Source organism: Pollicipes pollicipes, unplaced genomic scaffold, assembly GCF_011947565.3.
Source record: "Pollicipes pollicipes isolate AB1234 unplaced genomic scaffold, Ppol_2.1 Scaffold_7231;HRSCAF=8579_pilon_pilon_pilon, whole genome shotgun sequence".
Taxonomy (NCBI): Eukaryota; Metazoa; Arthropoda; class Thecostraca; order Pollicipedomorpha; family Pollicipedidae; genus Pollicipes; species Pollicipes pollicipes.
In genome coordinates this window covers 33,093,970-33,111,874 of record NW_023597034.1, presented here as the reverse complement: position 1 = coordinate 33,111,874, position 17,905 = coordinate 33,093,970, and the positions used below count along the sequence as shown (strand labels likewise).

At 47.2% G+C, this 17,905-nt stretch overlaps 1 protein-coding gene across 1 annotated transcript in view; it reads left to right on the top strand.

The window, feature by feature from the left end:
- w (eye pigment precursor family transporter white) overlaps positions 1-17,905 on the top strand; it is a 93,849-nt gene that overhangs the window by 30,980 nt on the left and 44,964 nt on the right. The window contains exons 6-11 of the mRNA XM_037233250.1: positions 4,803-4,894; positions 5,602-5,725; positions 11,904-12,004; positions 14,504-14,615; positions 15,320-15,451; positions 15,773-16,001. Of these exons, the coding sequence (XP_037089145.1) occupies positions 4,803-4,894; positions 5,602-5,725; positions 11,904-12,004; positions 14,504-14,615; positions 15,320-15,451; positions 15,773-16,001 (790 nt within the window). The remainder of the gene's footprint in view (positions 1-4,802; positions 4,895-5,601; positions 5,726-11,903; positions 12,005-14,503; positions 14,616-15,319; positions 15,452-15,772; positions 16,002-17,905) is intronic.

Here is a 17,905-nt window from a genome sequence, read left to right as displayed (position 1 = left end):
CCACGTGGGATCGCGACATGAAGCTTGGCATCAGAAGTTTTGCACCCAACTTGGAAGATGATGGACCACCTCAGCTGGTCGTGTGTGCCCATCTGCCCCGCTGCGCGAGCGCGCGCGAGCGCGGCGAGCGGCAGAGAGAGAGGCGACGAGAGCGAGAGAGAGAGAGAGAGCGAGCGCGCGCGAGAGAGAGAGAGAGAGGAGAGAGCGCGCGCGGCGAGAAGAGCGAGCGAGAGAGAGAGAGAGAGAGAGAGAGCGAGAGGGAAGGAGGAGAGAGGGAAGAGGGAGAGGGAGAGAGAGCGAGAAGAGAGGAGAGAGAGAGAGAGAATGAGCAGCCAGGTGCACTCATGAATGGTTGTTACGTGAGGGCATGACTGTGACGAGCTCATACCTACACGATGCTTATGCAATCATGGGACTTCTCATGCAATGTTCTCGGAAAATCCAGGACGTCGCAGCAATGGAATTAAGTAGATTATTTTTGCAACTGGTGCAAGGACGTTCGTAGATATCGGTCACATCTGAGGAAGTATATCACGTGGTCAGCATGTCAAGGTAGTGATCATAAGTGATCATAAGCTCTGAAAGCTAGCAAGTGTATTTCGGCACCGGTGTTCACTGCTCTTGACGAAAATCAGTGATGTAGTTTTCCGGGTGCTCTGCAGTCATGTCACTGGCTCTGTTGCACACTGCGCTGGGCAACGTCGCCGGCTCTGTTTCCTGCTGTCCTGCAGTGATGTCATCGCTTCTGTCTCGTAATGCCCTGCAGGGATCTCACTAGTCCTGTCTTCCACTACCCTGCAGTGACGTCACTGGCTCTGTCTTTCACTGCCCTGCAGTGTCGCTGTCTCTGGCGCCCACCATCGCCACTCCGCTGTTCACTCGGACGAACTGGTCTTGCTGGAAATCGCGGCTTTGTGCCACTGACTACCAGCAGCCAGCGTTCCGTCACTCTGATGCGGATCGTCTCTCCGGCAACGCAGTCATGTGCCAGCTCCCTCTATTTGGCTGCTGAGGCTGCGGCGCTCTGACCAAACCGCGCTCTTCAGGTCATCACCGACCCTCCTCTGCTCTTCTGTGATGAGCCCACCTCGGGTCTCGACTCGTTCATGGCCCAAAATGTGGTGGCCGTGCTGAAGGCCCTGGCCGAGCGCGGGAAGACCGTCATCTGCACCATCCACCAGCCCAGCTCGGAGGTGAGGCCTCGCCGCACAAGTTCGGCTGCTGATCAGACCAACTGCGACTCTGTGGGCAGTTGGTCTGAAAATCACAGTTGGCCCTCCAACGTCTGCGCTGTGAGGGCCAGCGGGCTGTTTCCTGCTTTTGCGAGCAGCGTCACTGTTTACGTCCTGCTGTCAGACAGCTAAACGGCGATACCCTGTGCACGGCATGCCGGCTTTGGCCGTGCGGCATAAATGAGCTTCAGTTGCAAAACAGGTCGTGCTCTGCCCTACCTACGCTGCCATACCGATCTCAGCAGCAGAGGCTGTTGGTATCGTAACGCAGGAGTGGCCGCGTGCTAGCTTACGAGAGTCGCCTCCGTTTTCACTACCATCCTGGCATTCAAGTGGGTAGCGGCAATTCGCTTACCTTGCATCTTGTGCTGATTCCTTTGAAAGGGTTTGCCTTAGGTCGATGACACCGTCTGACCTTTCCTAAATTCTTTTGAACTTGTCGCGCCGCAACTTCGGGTACGTGGCATGTGCAGGAGCATTTCCAGATGTTTGTAATGAAAATGCTACGCTAAGCAATAACGTGCCAAAAAGGTCCATGATCCAGCCATATACGTAAATATTTGAAAGCAATAGGTAACAAGAAACCTAATGAATTTAACACAGAATACTGCCAAATTTACCGAGAACACACTGTTTTTCTGGTAGAAGCTACATAACTCGTAAATGACACTGAACTAGGTGGGTCCTGTCCGTGGCTAAGAACGCTTGAAAAGTGTGGCAGATTGTGCGGGATCCGAGGAGTGCTTGCTGATCAGCACAATACTGAGCCGTAACGAAACTATTAAGGAAAACAGGTTGAAAAATGTCAGGAATGGAAGGCCATTAGATAGCACCAATGCTTTTTACACATTGCCAGGGTTGGATCTGCATCCGACTGGCCCGGGCGCATGGTCTGCCTCGCGATCTTTCGGTATTCAACTAAAATGAATTGATGCATCACTCGGGCGAATAGGACTCGGCTCACAAACTTGATTAACGTTGGGTGGTGGTGTCGGACTAAAGAAATCCGGAAAAGTGGAACCTTAACTAGACTTAACTTCTTATTCAAGTTCCAACCATGATGAAGGCCCGTGTACAAGCCTTATAACACCAAAACCCATGGCGTGGATGAGACTGATTTTAATAGCATGTGCTCGCAAGTGGGTATTCTGGTACCTGTCGAGTTGCGTTGGATTATAAGGATGAGGTTCGTGCCGGATGGAATAAACTATAAGACTAAACGTGCTGTCTGTCATTCGTATCCAACGAACTACCAGCAATCTGTCAACACTCCCGAAGGGGAGGGTTTAGTTTGTGTGAGACATTCTTGCACAGAGTACCGGTTGCAACTGAACGGAAAGCTTCGCGAGGGTATGCTTTCGCCATGCCATGCAGCCGTGGGATTGACTCTGTGCTTTGCATGAGTAAAAATAGCCTCCGCTTGAGGGTGTGCCTCTTCCATCACTTAATCGCGCTCAACCCTCTGCAGCGGAGCGTGTTACTCCGTACTTGCAGGTGATTCAGGTGATTATTCGGGCCAATTCAGGCTCTCCTTTGGGAGCGTGGATGTAGGTGGTCGCCGCTGTATTTGTAGTCCACCGTGTTGTAGGCAAGCGTGGTTCCGCGCTATCGATATCGGTGTCCTCGTTTGTAATTTATGGTTTTCTTGTTTAATCTGGTATCTGCTGCGTACGCTGACAAAGGCACGGCGTCAGCTTTATCTAAAGCAGCTGGCATCAGGTGACATCCATATGCTAACGTGTTTGGTTTATTGGCAGCGGCCAAAGTCGTTCGGCTTTTGGCAAAACAGAGGGTGGCCGAGGCCCTCAAGAGCCAGATAGTTTACACCAAATCACACATACTGTCTATTCATCAAACGGTCTAGGGCCGCTCGCTGACTGCGGCATGGCCACGTATGCTGGATCAGCAGGTTCATGGCTTGTGGTGGGAACGTTAATCAATTTCTGCCCTTCATCGTCTAGTGTCTTGGGAACAACATCACTGTTTACGTAGGTCAGTCACGAGGGCGTTTTGACCTCTGACCAGCGCTCAACTGGGAACGGGAGGGACTGGCGTGCCTAAGAAGGGTAATTTGTCCTGCCTCCGCAGTGAGCACGCTCTCAACATGTTCACGTAGGCCATGGTCCTTGTTGTTTAGAGTCGGGCAAAGTGTTGGCACGATATCTGTGCTATGGAACCATTCAGTACGTTGTCTGTTTAAGCGCAATGCGTGCAGTTCAACCCGGCATTCGCCGGGCTCCTCAGCGGCACACCGTTGACAGGCGGGGGGGGGGGGAGGGGATTTGACCCCCCTCTTCTCTCTAGAACGACTGGTCGAAACTCAAAATTTTAGACCGCAATCGATAGTGCCGTGGCTTGCGGTCTCACATCACGCAACAAACTTAAGTTGATGCATGTATTCAGGTCACAGGTCAAGGTCAAATTAGGAAATTGTTACTTCGGAGTTTATCACCGCTCCAACAACGCGTGTCTCGCGGAAACGTAACTCACGGTGCGACATCACTGCTCTCTGATCAAACATTTTACATAGGGGGTGTTCGATGTGGTGCGAGCCGTATCAGGCCTAGAGCCAAGGTCACGCGCCGTGGAAATGAGAGCTGAAACCTTGGTTTGTCTGCATATTTTGGTCTATTTATTTTCGTGATATTTGAACCATCTAAACGTGAAGTGGAAGAGCTTAGCCGCAACCATGGGTATCGGACACGTGAGCAAGAGCGGTTACTTGTTCATAAGCCGTCTAATGCCAACCTGAAATGGATGACTTCAGTGGCAAATAAGCGGTTTGATCGATTTTCTCCTTGTTTTCGAGGGTCCAGTCCTGCCGTCATTGCGGCCCGATACCCTTCAACCCCGTCGCCAGTCACGTGGTCATTGGTTTGTGTGTGAAACTGATAAACGGCTTCAGCTGCCCCGCCGCCGCGCCGCTGCGGCAGACCTGAAGCCCCGCCGCCCGCCGCCGCAGGCTGGTCACGTGGGCAAGGGCAGCATGCCCTGTGGTGCATTTCAAGCCATAACTCAGTCATTTTTACAGATAGTTGCTTGCAATTTAATGCAGGCATCCTTCAAAGCCGTATCTATAACACCCTTCCGAGTGTTCAAAATTTCGAGTATGAGACCAGAAAATGTTGAGTGCACATTTTATCACTACTTTTGTTATTTGACATGCCAGTATTTCAACGTGCAAAACTGTAGCAACACAGCGACTATGCAAATGAATGATGGACTAGTTGGCTTACATTTTTCGTTCATAGATGTAAAATATGGTTTTTCGTTCGGCTTGTCGAGTTGTCTTCAGCCACGCGCTTCTGTCAAAACATTGGCAAACATGACGTCACTCTGACGTCATTTACGCCTGATCTATTATGGTATTATAGTCATTTTAGCACAGGGCGTTGAACTCATCAATCGACAGGTACTGAAACTTTTGCGGCGATATCTCGAAGCGCTTTTTAATTATCGCGAATGTTGGGAAGTGGGCAGATTTTGCCGGGCTAGTCATGAGTTTTAATGACTTCGACACGTTTTCTGGCGTTCCGGATGGTAAACTACAATTGTGCTCACTCTTTGCAGGTATACGCCATGTTCGACAGGGTTCTGCTGATGGCCGAAGGGCGCGTAGCCTACATGGGCGACGTGGACGGCGCCTACGACTTCTTTAGAGAGTAAGTGATCTTTTTCACGCAAAATGAATGATACTTTTGTGCCATAAATGGATATTGGCTATGTGGCAAGTAGCGCGTAGGACTTGAGGTTCGTGAGCAGTTATATCTTCCGTTGATAGGGCAAAAATATGACTGTTTTCTAGAAGGGACCGTTGGTTAATGGTCTTGACTACTTGGCGGACCGTGTGGTTATTTGCCTCGTTTCCTTAGCGGGGCGCTGCGGTTTTTTGCCCCGTTTTCTGGACGGGCCCTTGCGATTGTTTGTCTCGTTTCCTTTTCGGGGCCCGTGATTATTTGACACGTTTTTTTTGAGCGGCCTCCTGTGGTTATGCTTTGGACTGGCGGTGATGACGTCACGAGATCGGTCTCCCTGGTGGGGCGGACGTCTGCTGTAGTGTTCCGGGTTGTTGAGCTGTCGGCTATGCAAGTCGTTCCGCCGAAAGCGTGCAGGAGTGGAGTTTGAGATGCAGGAGCTTGATTGGCATTATTTATACACCATGAGTGCTTTGTAGCTGATGGGAATGAAAAGAAATGCACAACAGACAGGTGAGATTCGGAAGCCAACATCATTTTTGCAGCGATCTTTGTGCAGCAATAATCTGCTGCAGAACCGGTCCAGCCATCTAAATGCACGAATGTTCTCGCTCCATCTCGACAACCGCAACACCCGTATCTCACGTCATGGATCCTTGTCTGGCCTTTTGTAGGGTTGGCTACGCTTGTCCCGCGAACTTCAACCCTGCCGATTTCTTCATCCAGACTCTGGCCATTGTGCCGGGTATGGAAGAGCAGTGTCGCGGCCGAGTCGGCAAGATCGCAAACTGCTTCCAGGTGGGTGTCGCCGGCTGTGAAACCCTGCACTTGGCAATGTGAGTGTCGCTTAGCATTGAAAGCAGTTTTTTACGTATTAAGGTTGAAGTTGCAACGCTGACACGAATCTGTCCTCAATATACCGGGAGGTACTGGTTAACTGGCGTTGGGTTATACTAACAAACATGGGTTATATCATCAAAAGTCCACTTTCCAACTGTGCTCACGATCACGAGTGCCCCTGAGTGCCTTTGACCGCAAACACAACTCGAAACGCCGAGTTTTGATAATGACTATACTCGCTCATTCACCCTATATGACCAGCGCCTGCTTAATTTATCACGCAAACAATGATCTTTTGTCACATCGGTAATAGCCTTCTCAACATCGCTTAACCAGTCCTCCTGGTGTTATGGAAATCGCTTTTTACAACAAGCAAATTTCAAACTCATTATTCGGAAACACCAGGAACGCAAGCATTTTGTTGCATATTCCTCTTATTTTTCACGCTTTCACTTATTTTGCTTACCCCTTACCCCTTCCCTCTGATTAAAGGCAGTATTTCTAGTCCGTACAGGATTTTTCATTGTTCACGTAGGACTGTGGCGAATTTGAATTGGTATCGATTGTCATACTTGGGTTCTACAAATTCACTTCTGTTTGCCAGATATTTAAGTGCCCAACGCTTTTGCTGAAAAGTTTTCGCGTGACCCCGAGATGTTTTTCACCCGCAATTCACCGCTCACATCGCGAATGTGTCGTTAGCGCCAGCGAATGGTCTTCCGACAGGGGAACTTGTCAGCACTGGCACCAAATTTCGAGCACCACGGCCATTGTGTAAACAAACAACGAGGAGAGGTGGCATCGCAAATGAATTAATTGCTCAGACTGTCATCCTCGCATGGTACATCAGTTTGTACAATCTAACACACCAAGGAAGGGCGATGGTTCGAACAACTATTTCATCTGGAGGGCGCGTGTTTACATGATGTTTGCCGTTCGTGCCGCGTTGGGCCGGCAGCCCGTCTTGGAAGGTTATCGAGAACAGTTATTTTCGGAACGGCATTTGCTAATGGCGTTATTCGTTGAACAATTGTATCGCGGCCGAATTCGCCCTTTCCTAGATTACTAGGGTGGGGGAGGGTCAAATTGGTCAAACACACGATCGGGTGGGGGAGGGTCAAATTGGATCAAATACACGATCCGGTGGGGGAGGGTCAAATTGACCCCCCCCCCCGGAAGGTTTTCCAGAATGATGTCCAAACGACGCGGTGCAGCCACGCCAAATTTTGCATAGGTGTAGACAATTAAATATCAGATTGTCTGACATAAAACATTTAGGTTTACCTTGTAAGGTCGCTGACCTATGGCACGTCAAAGTCAGGGCTTGGCTTCAGCGAAGGCAATTTCTACGGAATCGTTTAAGCTTATGTAACAGCAGAGTATTATACGAAACCATACGTCTCTGAGACACTTTCTTATGCAACACAACAATTGAATGAACAAAATACATCGACCTAAGCCCAGATACGAAGGTCATACCAAGGTCAAAACCAACCTGTTTTATTACTCCGGGGCTTGCTGTATGGGGTAGTTTCTGGTGCTCATTTCAAATTTATTGACAACAGAAACCGCATTATACACCTTCGATAGACTTCTTAAAGGTCAAAATAGGTCGCTGACCTAGAACGATCCAGGTCAAAATTTCGCTTTTTAAGAACATACTGCGTAGCGAAATCTTTGTCGCGTAGCCAAGTGCACAACTCAAAGCAGCCTGGTATGATTTTGGTCACCATGTCCTTTAAAAGGTCAGTTAAGGTCACTGGCCTTAGATGAGCATGTTACCTTTTGCTTAAAACAGTTATCTAGGTTCTAGGGGCCCCTTGGAGACCAACCTGGCATTTAACCTTGTTTGGCCTGTTTTGACTCGAAAGTCATGATCTAAGAATTTCAAACTTTGACCTAAGTGAGTTCACGTACAGGTCAACACACCCTGTGAATTTGGTATTCCTAGCTCTCTTAGTTCCTGATATCTCAGGGGGTCAAATTGACCCCCATCGAGCGACCGGTATCAAGCCGGCCGCGCGGGCGCGTGTTAATGTTCATGGAATTGTACATGTGCCTTCAAGCTGTGTCCGTTTAGTTACAAGTTATGTGCTATTTTATAGAAAATATGCGCACTCATCGAAGCTCTTGCCGCATTTACCTGTTTTTCAAAGAATGTTTTACCAACCAAGTATGTAAAGCTGTTTTTACATTTTTTCCGTTGAAATAATTTTATCCTTATTTGAGGATAAATTTGAGTATACTTTTGAGGCTGCTGGACCTTTGTCCATCCCTGGTCATTGTCGTTCGTGCAGGCCTCAGTGTGGCTCATTTATCCCATAAGAACACGGCTGGCATATATTATTGCTATTTCTTGTATAAACCATGGTAAGTTAGGTGTGGGGCTCACTCTTCTTGGTTTATACTAAATGTATGATGCAGACCACACCATGAAATGTTGTTCATTAAACCATGTTTTTATATGTTCTTTTCTCTTGGTTTACCTGTCTGGGCACTTTAACGGCGACATACACGATTGGCCATGCTTGTAACATCCCCAGTTGACGTCAAGTAACATTTGGTATGTGTATCAGCTGACTTTGTATGCTACTGAAGACTTTTTTATGATAGAATTATTTGGCGTGCCCTTAATGGTTACCCCCGATAGTCTAAGAGCGCATTTGTGTTCTGGAAAGGTATTAGGAATCTTAAATGTAAGTAAACAAGCATAGTATGCAGAAGTCGCACTTCTTGAAACACGTTGAATGCTTTATACAGGCCTAAGAACTCGCAAGTTTAAATCAGTCAATGCACTAGATATTTCCGATTTGATCTTGCGTATTAGTGAACCTCTCCGCCTACCAACGCAGAAGTAACTATTGCTGATGCCTGAAACATTCCCATTTCACATGAAGTATTTGGTTGTCATGGTTCTGCCGGCTGATTATGTAATACTAGTGAAGGCATTACCATAATGATTTTTGTTTGTGTCGTGCGTTAAATTTGTCGCTCCATATAATCATGTACCCATTCTACTATGAAAGGATGGCAGGACTCTCAAATGTAGGAAAGCAGGTATGGAACACAGGCACCATGCTTCTTGGGATGGACTGAATCTTTTTTGCAGACCACACAACTTTTTATCAGTCAATGCACTGGACATTCCGAACTATCTTGTGCCATAGTTTGCCTCTCTAGGCACTAGCATAGCAATATTTATTGTTTATCCTCGAGACATTCCCGGTTCACATAACATGAAAGCCTGTCGTGTCCCTGCCGGCTGGCTGTGTTATGACACTGAATATCATTTTTGCTATTGGGCTTGATGTGGTGTGCCTCAAAATTGTTGTCCCTTTGGATCATATATGCGTTTTTTTCTGAAAACATGGCAGCAAGATCTTCAAACAGAGGTGACCAGATAACGTAATTTGGTACCATATCTCCTGGAATTGAGTGAAATTATTAGGCAGAAGACATTTTGATCAATGATGGGATTTCGTAACTCCATGCACTACGTAGTGTTGGTTGTTTTTAATGGAGTGTTCTGCGTTGATGTGAGGTTTTGAGCTGAAATAACGATCTTGAACACTATTCGGCGCAGTCCACAGCCCTGCTTTTCTGAAGAACCAAACCCTTCTAGTTTCTGGGCTGCACGCCCGCGAAAACGGGGGCCTTTCTGAGAGAGTATTTGAAGGTCACCTTGGCATTCATGACGTCATAATGCCACTTCAATCCTGCCATTCTATAAGCTATGCGGCGATCAAGGCCAACAAAAATATAGCGGTCGAGCCGCTCATATCTGGCGTTTGTGAGCACGATGCCTGGATAAAACGGCCGCCAATTGGCTCTCAACCAACGTCGTGCTGGTACGAGGCGTGTCGGGGAGCAGATTTACTTGACGGAGAACTTGTGTTGATTAGAGTAGTCTTTTCCACTTGAACGTGTTTCAATGGTTTTAAATGAGCGCATTTTATCACATATGCTTGATTCAACGTCTTCAAATGTGGAACATCCCTTTAAATACACTCGGCTAATGTTGGACGGAAATGCGTTCTTCCACCGCTTACTGTATCACGATTGACATCCATTTACCGGGTGTGACGCATGCAAATTGCCAGGAGTTTGTTCCAGAAGCGAGAACGGGAGTACTTGGGGTAGGAGTCAGCACTTAAAGCAACAAACTGATTTAACTCTTCACTCCAAAAGTCATGAGCAGATGACTGCTCCATGAGATTAAGTATGACAAACGTTTGAGGAAACAATGGTTTATTTTAGCCATCATGCTCCGAGGATGACCACGCTGGGTACGAATTACAGAAGCATAATCACCTGAACGTTAGCTACCTTTTTTAGGCCACGTAACCTAGCGACGGCCACAACCGCTGTTTTAGGAGCAGAAAGGTATGCATCTCATTACATTCAGGTTGACGGCATCTAGTCACTTAAAAACATTGGCGGATGATATGGGAAGCTCAGGCCGCATGTGAAATGAGCCTCAAATAAACTGACGAGCATCGATATCTGGTCAATGCGTGACACTTATGGGACCATAATTGTTTCGACAAAGGCCTGTGGACGGAATATCCAGATACCATTATTTTGAAATGTTCCTAAATAATCAACGTGGAATGAGATCAGCATAATTCCTGTAACAAATATATATATTCCTAGCCGTTGCACCGAACAACTTTCATATGCAACGATAAACATTTTTACTCTTGCCATTTTGCTTCCGTGATTCCCTCAGAACTAAAATGTCATCCCGTCAGGAAATTAGAACATCAGCTTTCCTTGCCGCACAAAATGGGTCCAGAAGCCGACGCCCACGATTGGTGAAGCTGGCTGCCAACTCGCCTCCGCTGTCGAAGGCGATCGGTTACTACAAAACGAACAGCTTACGCTTACGAGATGGCATTAGCAATGTAACGGGCGACACAGGAAATACCCTCCCGCTCGATGCCCCTCTCGCGTGTCAACACCCCCCATACGCCACTGCAGATCATGTCACCTGCCATGCCATTGTCGTTGATCGCAATTATGTAAAAATATCAAGGAGTTCTTAAACGATATTAGCGAAACACAAACAATATAAGGTATCTGGCAGAGAATAGATGTGGTGTGACCAGTGTGTAAATAGACCCAGTAGACCAAAAATGCCCGGTGGGGACGTGTTTCTTACCAGTACCATGCATTTTTACGTTTTTACAAGGCTTATGACGTACTGGGCTTTTCTACAACGTTGCCGCATTTTAAAACACAGGAGCCTGGCATCTTTAATCCCAATTAGGCCTGCTTAAAGACACGTGTTCCAAATTTGTATGTAGTTTTAACCCGAAATAGTCATCCTGAGGATCATTCGGCGCAGCTCACATCCTAGTTTCCGACCTACTCGGCTGCAAATATGGCAGACTATTTCTTGCAGACTATGTCTACAATTAAAGTGGCCATGCGGCGTCCAAGGCCAAAAAAAAGATCATTGTCGAGCCGTTCGTGTCTGGCGTTCGTGTACACGATTTCCAGATATATTGGCCGTCAACTAGCAAATATTTTTGTGCAAGGTGTGATGACGTTATCAAGCAATGAATTATTGAGGAACAAATTTACCGAAAAGAAAAACTGTCTCGTTTCGAGCGATCTTTTCCGCTAAAAAGTCTACCTATAGGTATAAGTGGGCTTATTTCATCATATCTGATGCTTGTCTTAATATCCCGAATTGTGGAATATTTTCTTCATGAGCTTTGTGCGTATGCTTTTGGAAACACCGGCATGCTTATTTTCTGAAGTCGTTGTAAAACTTAAGGTCGGAAAGTAAGCTTAACTGGGCCCCTTACCTCTCGTAAGCCCGTTTTGCGTTGTTATCATGCGGCTATTTTTCTATGGAACCCCTCAAAGCAGGCTATAATAAGTTTACCAGTGTCCATGGCTTTATTGCAAGAGGAAGCAGCAGAGCGTAGCAAGGTTATCGCCACTATGCAAGTAGTCTTCAGCAAAATGCGCGGGCAAACCGGGACGTTAATGTTTGGGGTCGGTATGCAGCGTCATCCATAAACGGCCTAGCGTTATAACTCTGCCATGCCCTCTCGAAGCTCATCGTACCAGCCATGTGATGCGGCGGCCAGAGCCCGGCGTTTAAGCGTCTGTTATCTGTTCGCAGGAGAGTAAGGTGGGCCTGGACATGGCCAAGGAAGCAGGGAGCCTGGTGCTGTCGCTGAACAGTGGCAACAGTGTGGAGGTGGACACGGCCTCACGAGTCCAGTAAGTCTGGCCACACCGCCCCCGGCAGATTCCGGCAAGGACGCACTGAGAGTCTTGCGTACTCATCTGGCCACAGCAGTGAGGCGATATGGACAGGTCCATGACCAGGTCGGCATAATTATGACGATTGATCGCCGTAGTGGTCAAACTCGCTGACATTAACAACAGGGAACAGTGAAACAGCACATCTCCCCAGGATAACATATGATTGCGCCTGTGAGCAACAAAATTTATCAAATTATTTGGCTTACTAAATAACATTTACTTATTTTGTTAACTTCTGTAAAACAGTGCTTTCAAGTGTCGAATTTATTTGGTTTATTAACTTTAAAAAGCGGAACAGAAAGCACCAAATACCTGTCAGGGCAACAGCTCATGTGTTGTTTGACTGCTCCCTGTTGTCAATGTCAGCGATTTTGGAACTTATCGACCTGGTATGAGAAAGCAAAGGCCACCTATGACGGTCAATCATGTAACGGAACAACGATAACACTATGGACAAAGACGCCACCATAACGGAAGTATTAGTGCGTGGTACTCGCTTCCCATCGGACACATTGGACCCAAGTTAATGCGCAGTAGAGGGTTTCCTTTTCTCGTGTAATCCTCTGACAGGTGATGACGCGCGGTGGAGGGTAGGATATGTTTTCCGCCCTCTCAAGACGGCAAGAGGTAGCGTAACGAAACACGCAGGGTAGGTGGAAAGTATAAAGTTGTACTTGCCATGCCAATCACTGTGATTATGTCAAATGGCCAAAGGTAGATTGTTTACGTAACACGATGTAATAAAATATATAACATTTGACCTGAGGACGCTGAAAAATCAACAAATTGCGATGCATGCCATGGAATGCACTTTCCAAGGAAAAGCGGCAAGGATTTCACAAATTTTGCAAATATGTCTTTGCAATAATATGTTGAGGGCTGACATTATATCATGAACATATCATATCGTCTTATTATCAAATATCATGGACTAGATCAAAATTCACTATCATAATCAATGCCAGAATTGATCTCAATGACCTTTTATGACGTTGGAATGCTGGCATAAAACAATGTACATGAAACAAATTTTCATTATTGCCAGGAACATAGGCTTGCGGCCGTTTTGTCGGGAGCGCATCATTGTCCACATGTTGACGGCTACGGTTTTTACTTTACCGTCATGCAATTCTAAAATTGCCCGGATGATTTTGTTTGCTTTAAACGACGCCATGGGGTTTCATGTATTGATAGACGGAGACCTATCGGCTCTTTCGGCTCAGAGCTCTATCGGCTCTTTCGGTTCAGAGCGCTATCGGCTCTTTCGGCTCAGAGCACTATCCGCTCTGCACATCGGCTCTTTCACACCGGCAATTTACACGAAAAGCCAGAGGGGGCGGACCTCGACCCCCTCCCCCCCCCACCCATTTCTGTTACCTTCATTGTACATATTAAAGCCAACAATGGCGATATTTGTGCAGCGTAAGGGGAAAACTCATGGTCAGAAACCCCGTGTATGAATCATGCCACAGCTTCCTAACTTCATACGTATTTTTAATATCATCTGCACCGCATTTTTCTGCTTCTAAGCAACTGAATTAGTAGCGTGTGCGTGTGCGTGTGAGTGTTCGTTTCCGTTTACTTTCGCGTTTTTGCGTGTGCGTGCGTGCTTGCGCGTAAGCGTGCATGTGCGTGCGTGTGTGGCCAGATATAATGGCGAGGCGCACAGCGCAGACAGCTGCACCGATACAGCAACATGTGCACATACCACAGGCACAGCCTGCTGAGGTACCACGGCACAATTTTGCGCCGCTCCGGCGTCGGTGATAGCCGTACCGCGCGCGAAAAGGGTAGCATGTTTGCGGGTTTCGTGACGATAAAACCTAGCAGGCGAGGAGAGGAGACGAGCAGAGCGAGATCAGAGGATTGGAAAAGAACAGGTCGCAACAGCTCAAGCTGAAATGAACTCGACACTCATTTTTCGGGACGCTCATTTTTTGCAAGGGTGATTTACAAAGAAACAGACGGAGTTGTAGACATTGCAAAAGGAGATGCCGCTCACGTGGTTGAAGACATGGTCCGGTGGAAAGCCGTCCCTAGTCTTGATTGTGCGTGTCGTTTTTTACGTGGTGAACTAAGCACAGATACATGTAGGGGTTTCTGCAGCGATTTCTGCTGTCGTAGAATACAGACGATGTTTCAGAGAAGCCATCTTATTTGCAATACGTTTTAGCCCGTAATCCCGAGGGAATGCGTAGCCGGCACCGCAGATCCTTTCCCTCCGCTCGGCGAGGCAAGCGGGTGCCGCTGGTAAGGTCTATAGGAATTCCCCGGTAGCCCTTATGCCTGAAATAAACGCTAGGGCACTTTCTAATGTTCTGACTTTTAAGGCTTGTTCTCCAGGCAAGCAGGTGTATGTTTGTCATTTCAAGCATATTCCACTTTTCCATGAACATAACTTACGGACGCTCTTTAAATGTGATGTTTCCGACGCTTGTTTTTTTCTTTTCATAGGTCCCACTACAGGACGGGATGGTGGGGGCAGTTCAAGGCCGTCTTCTGGCGGTCGGTGCTATCCAACATGCGCGAACCCATGGTTCTGAAAGTCAAGGCCATCCAGACAGTGGTGAGTGCTGCTCTGCTTTAGAATATTAGGTTTCACTGTCTGTCAATCACTCTGTCTGTCACTGTCAATTACACTTTCATAGCCCTCTGTACTACACTTTTTGCGGAGTCATGTGCGCAGCTAAAAACAAATATTTCAAAATGCTGCCCGGGAAAACATTGATCGTTGAAGTTGATTTGGCCCGATAATTCATATCTCCCATTTGGAGGTAATTGGCAGGTTATTCCGCTCAGCTATCAAGCTTGTACATACCAAGAGGCATTGGTTAACCAACATTACGATGCAAAAGTAGTTACATTTTCACAGCTCTCATCATTGTGGGGCTCCGAATGCGTCGCTGCGTGAATGAGTGACTGCTTCGAAAAGATCAGTTTTTTTATAAACTGAAGAACGACACGCCTGACTTGAAGTGCTGCATTCCGTTGTTACAACGCAGCTACAGGCGGTACAACTTGCCTGCTTGGAGATCCACAGAACGGAGCCTCCAAAGGGCAATCGCAGACCGCCGTTGCCTCTGGCGCGACACCTTTGGCCTCGAAGCGTAGTAACGTGAACGTAGCTCCATAAAAGCACTGCCACCGTTCACAGGGTAACGACGAACAGCACATGTTTCGAAACCTGTGGTCAGTTGCGGGGCAATGCCCTACCGTGTGGTATTAGTACTCGTTGCGAGCTGTGAGCCACTCTGCGTTTTATGTCCGCAGTTCATCGCGCTTCTCTTTGGAGTGATATACCTGGGCCAGGAGCTCAACCAGGAAGGCGTTATGAACATCAACGGCGCTCTCTTCCTCTTCATCACCAACATGACCTTCCAGAACGTGTTCGCAGTGGTCAATGTAAGGAGAATAGGCACTATGGGAGTATTCGTTACTGCATTGTAGTGACATGTGGTTGCAATGCCTCGTGCGTGCTCACCATAATGGAATCTCGTCACTGGACGGTCACTGTTAACCTTCCTTATGAGCACATCGCGGTCTACGCGTATCTTGGCTCGCACCATATATATTTTGACAAAGATTTGTGTTAGGAAATGACAGCATATTGAGTCAGACAGCGGTCTTATTATAATTGCTAGAACTGGCTGCCGATTAAAATGTTTAAAGGAGAAATTCCGTACTCAGGGATCAGCACGCTGATGCTCCTTGTGCTGCCGGCAGGTGTTCTGTCTCGAGTTGCCCATCTTCATGCGGGAGCACGGCAATGGGATGTATCGGACTGACGTGTACTTCCTGGCCAAGACACTCGCAGAGCTGCCTCTGTACTTCATTTTCCCATTTGCCTTCGTCGCCATTTGTTACTTCATGATTGGCCTGAAGGGTGACGTGGGCAGCTTCTTCGTCTGCGTCGGCATCGTTATCCTGGTCTCCAACGTGGCTGCCTCGTTCGGTAAGTTACTTAGCCCCTCCCGCCCAGCGCCAGGATTAGGCCAAACGCTGGTTTCAGCCTGACCACATCCAGTCTGCGTGGGTTGGCTTCCTCTAGGGGCACTGCCTGCCTACGGGGCGAATGGTTCGGGGTGGCGCCGAACAGGATGCGCTTCAGATTGATTGGGCCCCGCCCAAAAATAGTCTCTAGATTGATTATGCAGATGGTGTTTAAATGTGCAGGACGACAGTGGTTCGAAATAATTTGGTGTTCGATCCCGATCCGAGTTAGTTCATTGATTTTCCCGTCAACATGGGCCCTGTGGAGTCCGAGTATGCGGTAGCTGTGCTTTCACAGTCAAAGCGCGAAAGCGCTACACGGATTGGATCAATGGATGTACTGTGGATTAATCCGCAGGTCGGATTGGACGGCATCAAAAATTTTCATCAAAACACGGTTTGGGACCGGGTCAGATTGATTAATTTGCCGAAATAAATTAACCAGAACCATTTAAATGGAAATTATCACTAAACGATGCCTGAAGTTATCAATGGAGGCATCAACTCAGACAGGAACTTTTCAGGGAAATTTCCATATTCGAAGATAATAAAGGAAGCATCAGATATGATGAAATAAGCTCAGTTATAACTATTGATAGGCTTTAAGTGGAAAAGGCAGCTCTAGACAACACAATTTCTCTGCTTAATGAATGTGTTCCTCAATGCGTCATTGTTTGATCACGCCATCGCAACTCACACAGCCCAATTGACGGCCGCTATATCTGAAAATTGGGTTTACAAACGCCAGATATGAACGACTCGACAACTACATTTCTCTTGACCTCGCTCACCGCATGGCTAATAGAATTGTAGGATTTTAGTGAAGCTATTTCGGCTTCATGGATGCCTGGGTGGCCTTGAAATAGTCTCCCCGACAGAAAAAGTCCGCACATTTTGATGTCATGTAGCCCAGAAACTAGCGGGATTGAGTTATTCAGAAGGGCAGAGCTGTGAACTGCGCCGAATGGTCTTACGATAGCTATTTCAGTTGAAAACACCACACAAATGTGGAACACTGCCTTTAAACCAATACAATACAGTAGTTTCAATTCCAAGCGATGCACACACAGGCCACGTAATACGGAACTCAGCCAAATAATCCACAAGCAAATTTTAGGATGAACAGTTTACTCTGACAACTTTATATGAATGAATGACACTCATATATGCTGCATTGGAAAACCTAAGCTCTCATTCTTTCCCACGTAACTTAAACGTCTGATAATCCCCTGGCCCGCCTTATCACAGTAAAGCTACCATTGGTTCTGACCTTGCCGGTAAACCCATTTAACCCCAGCCGTTGACATTGCATTTCTGTGATGAAATGCTAGGCAGGAGCATGTTTGTTTGGGAAAACCACAGTACAGAGTTTTGTAATCCAGGTTCCCGTCCGGGAAAATTAAAAAGGTAAACCTTACGTCAACACTATATTTTCCGTTTGCCAAGTCCCTCAGCCAAATTTTTGAGTTCACACTAACTTCAAGTTAGGTATGCTGACTAAACTGATCTATTGGCGACTGTATGCCAGAATAAATATTGCAGCATCCTAGCACATTATTTCTTAACCCTCTTCGTGCCACTAAATGCATCAAAAAGAATTGGCATGTTGTCCACCAAACAACCAGGAATTGAAGGCAGCATTCTCATCCAGCCGTGAGCTGCTGGATGCAAGTCTGGTGCTGTGGCTAAACTTTGGTATTAGATAGGTGCTCCTGGATTGTTTGGTTCTCCCTTTCGCATAAACTGTGAACAAATTGGACGTTAACCCGTGCCCGTCCGGGACGGACGGGAAGGGGGGGGGATTCTTCCTCCTACGGTTTTTCGCGCACAGGTCAAACAAACGCAGGCACTGGCACAACGTTTTCA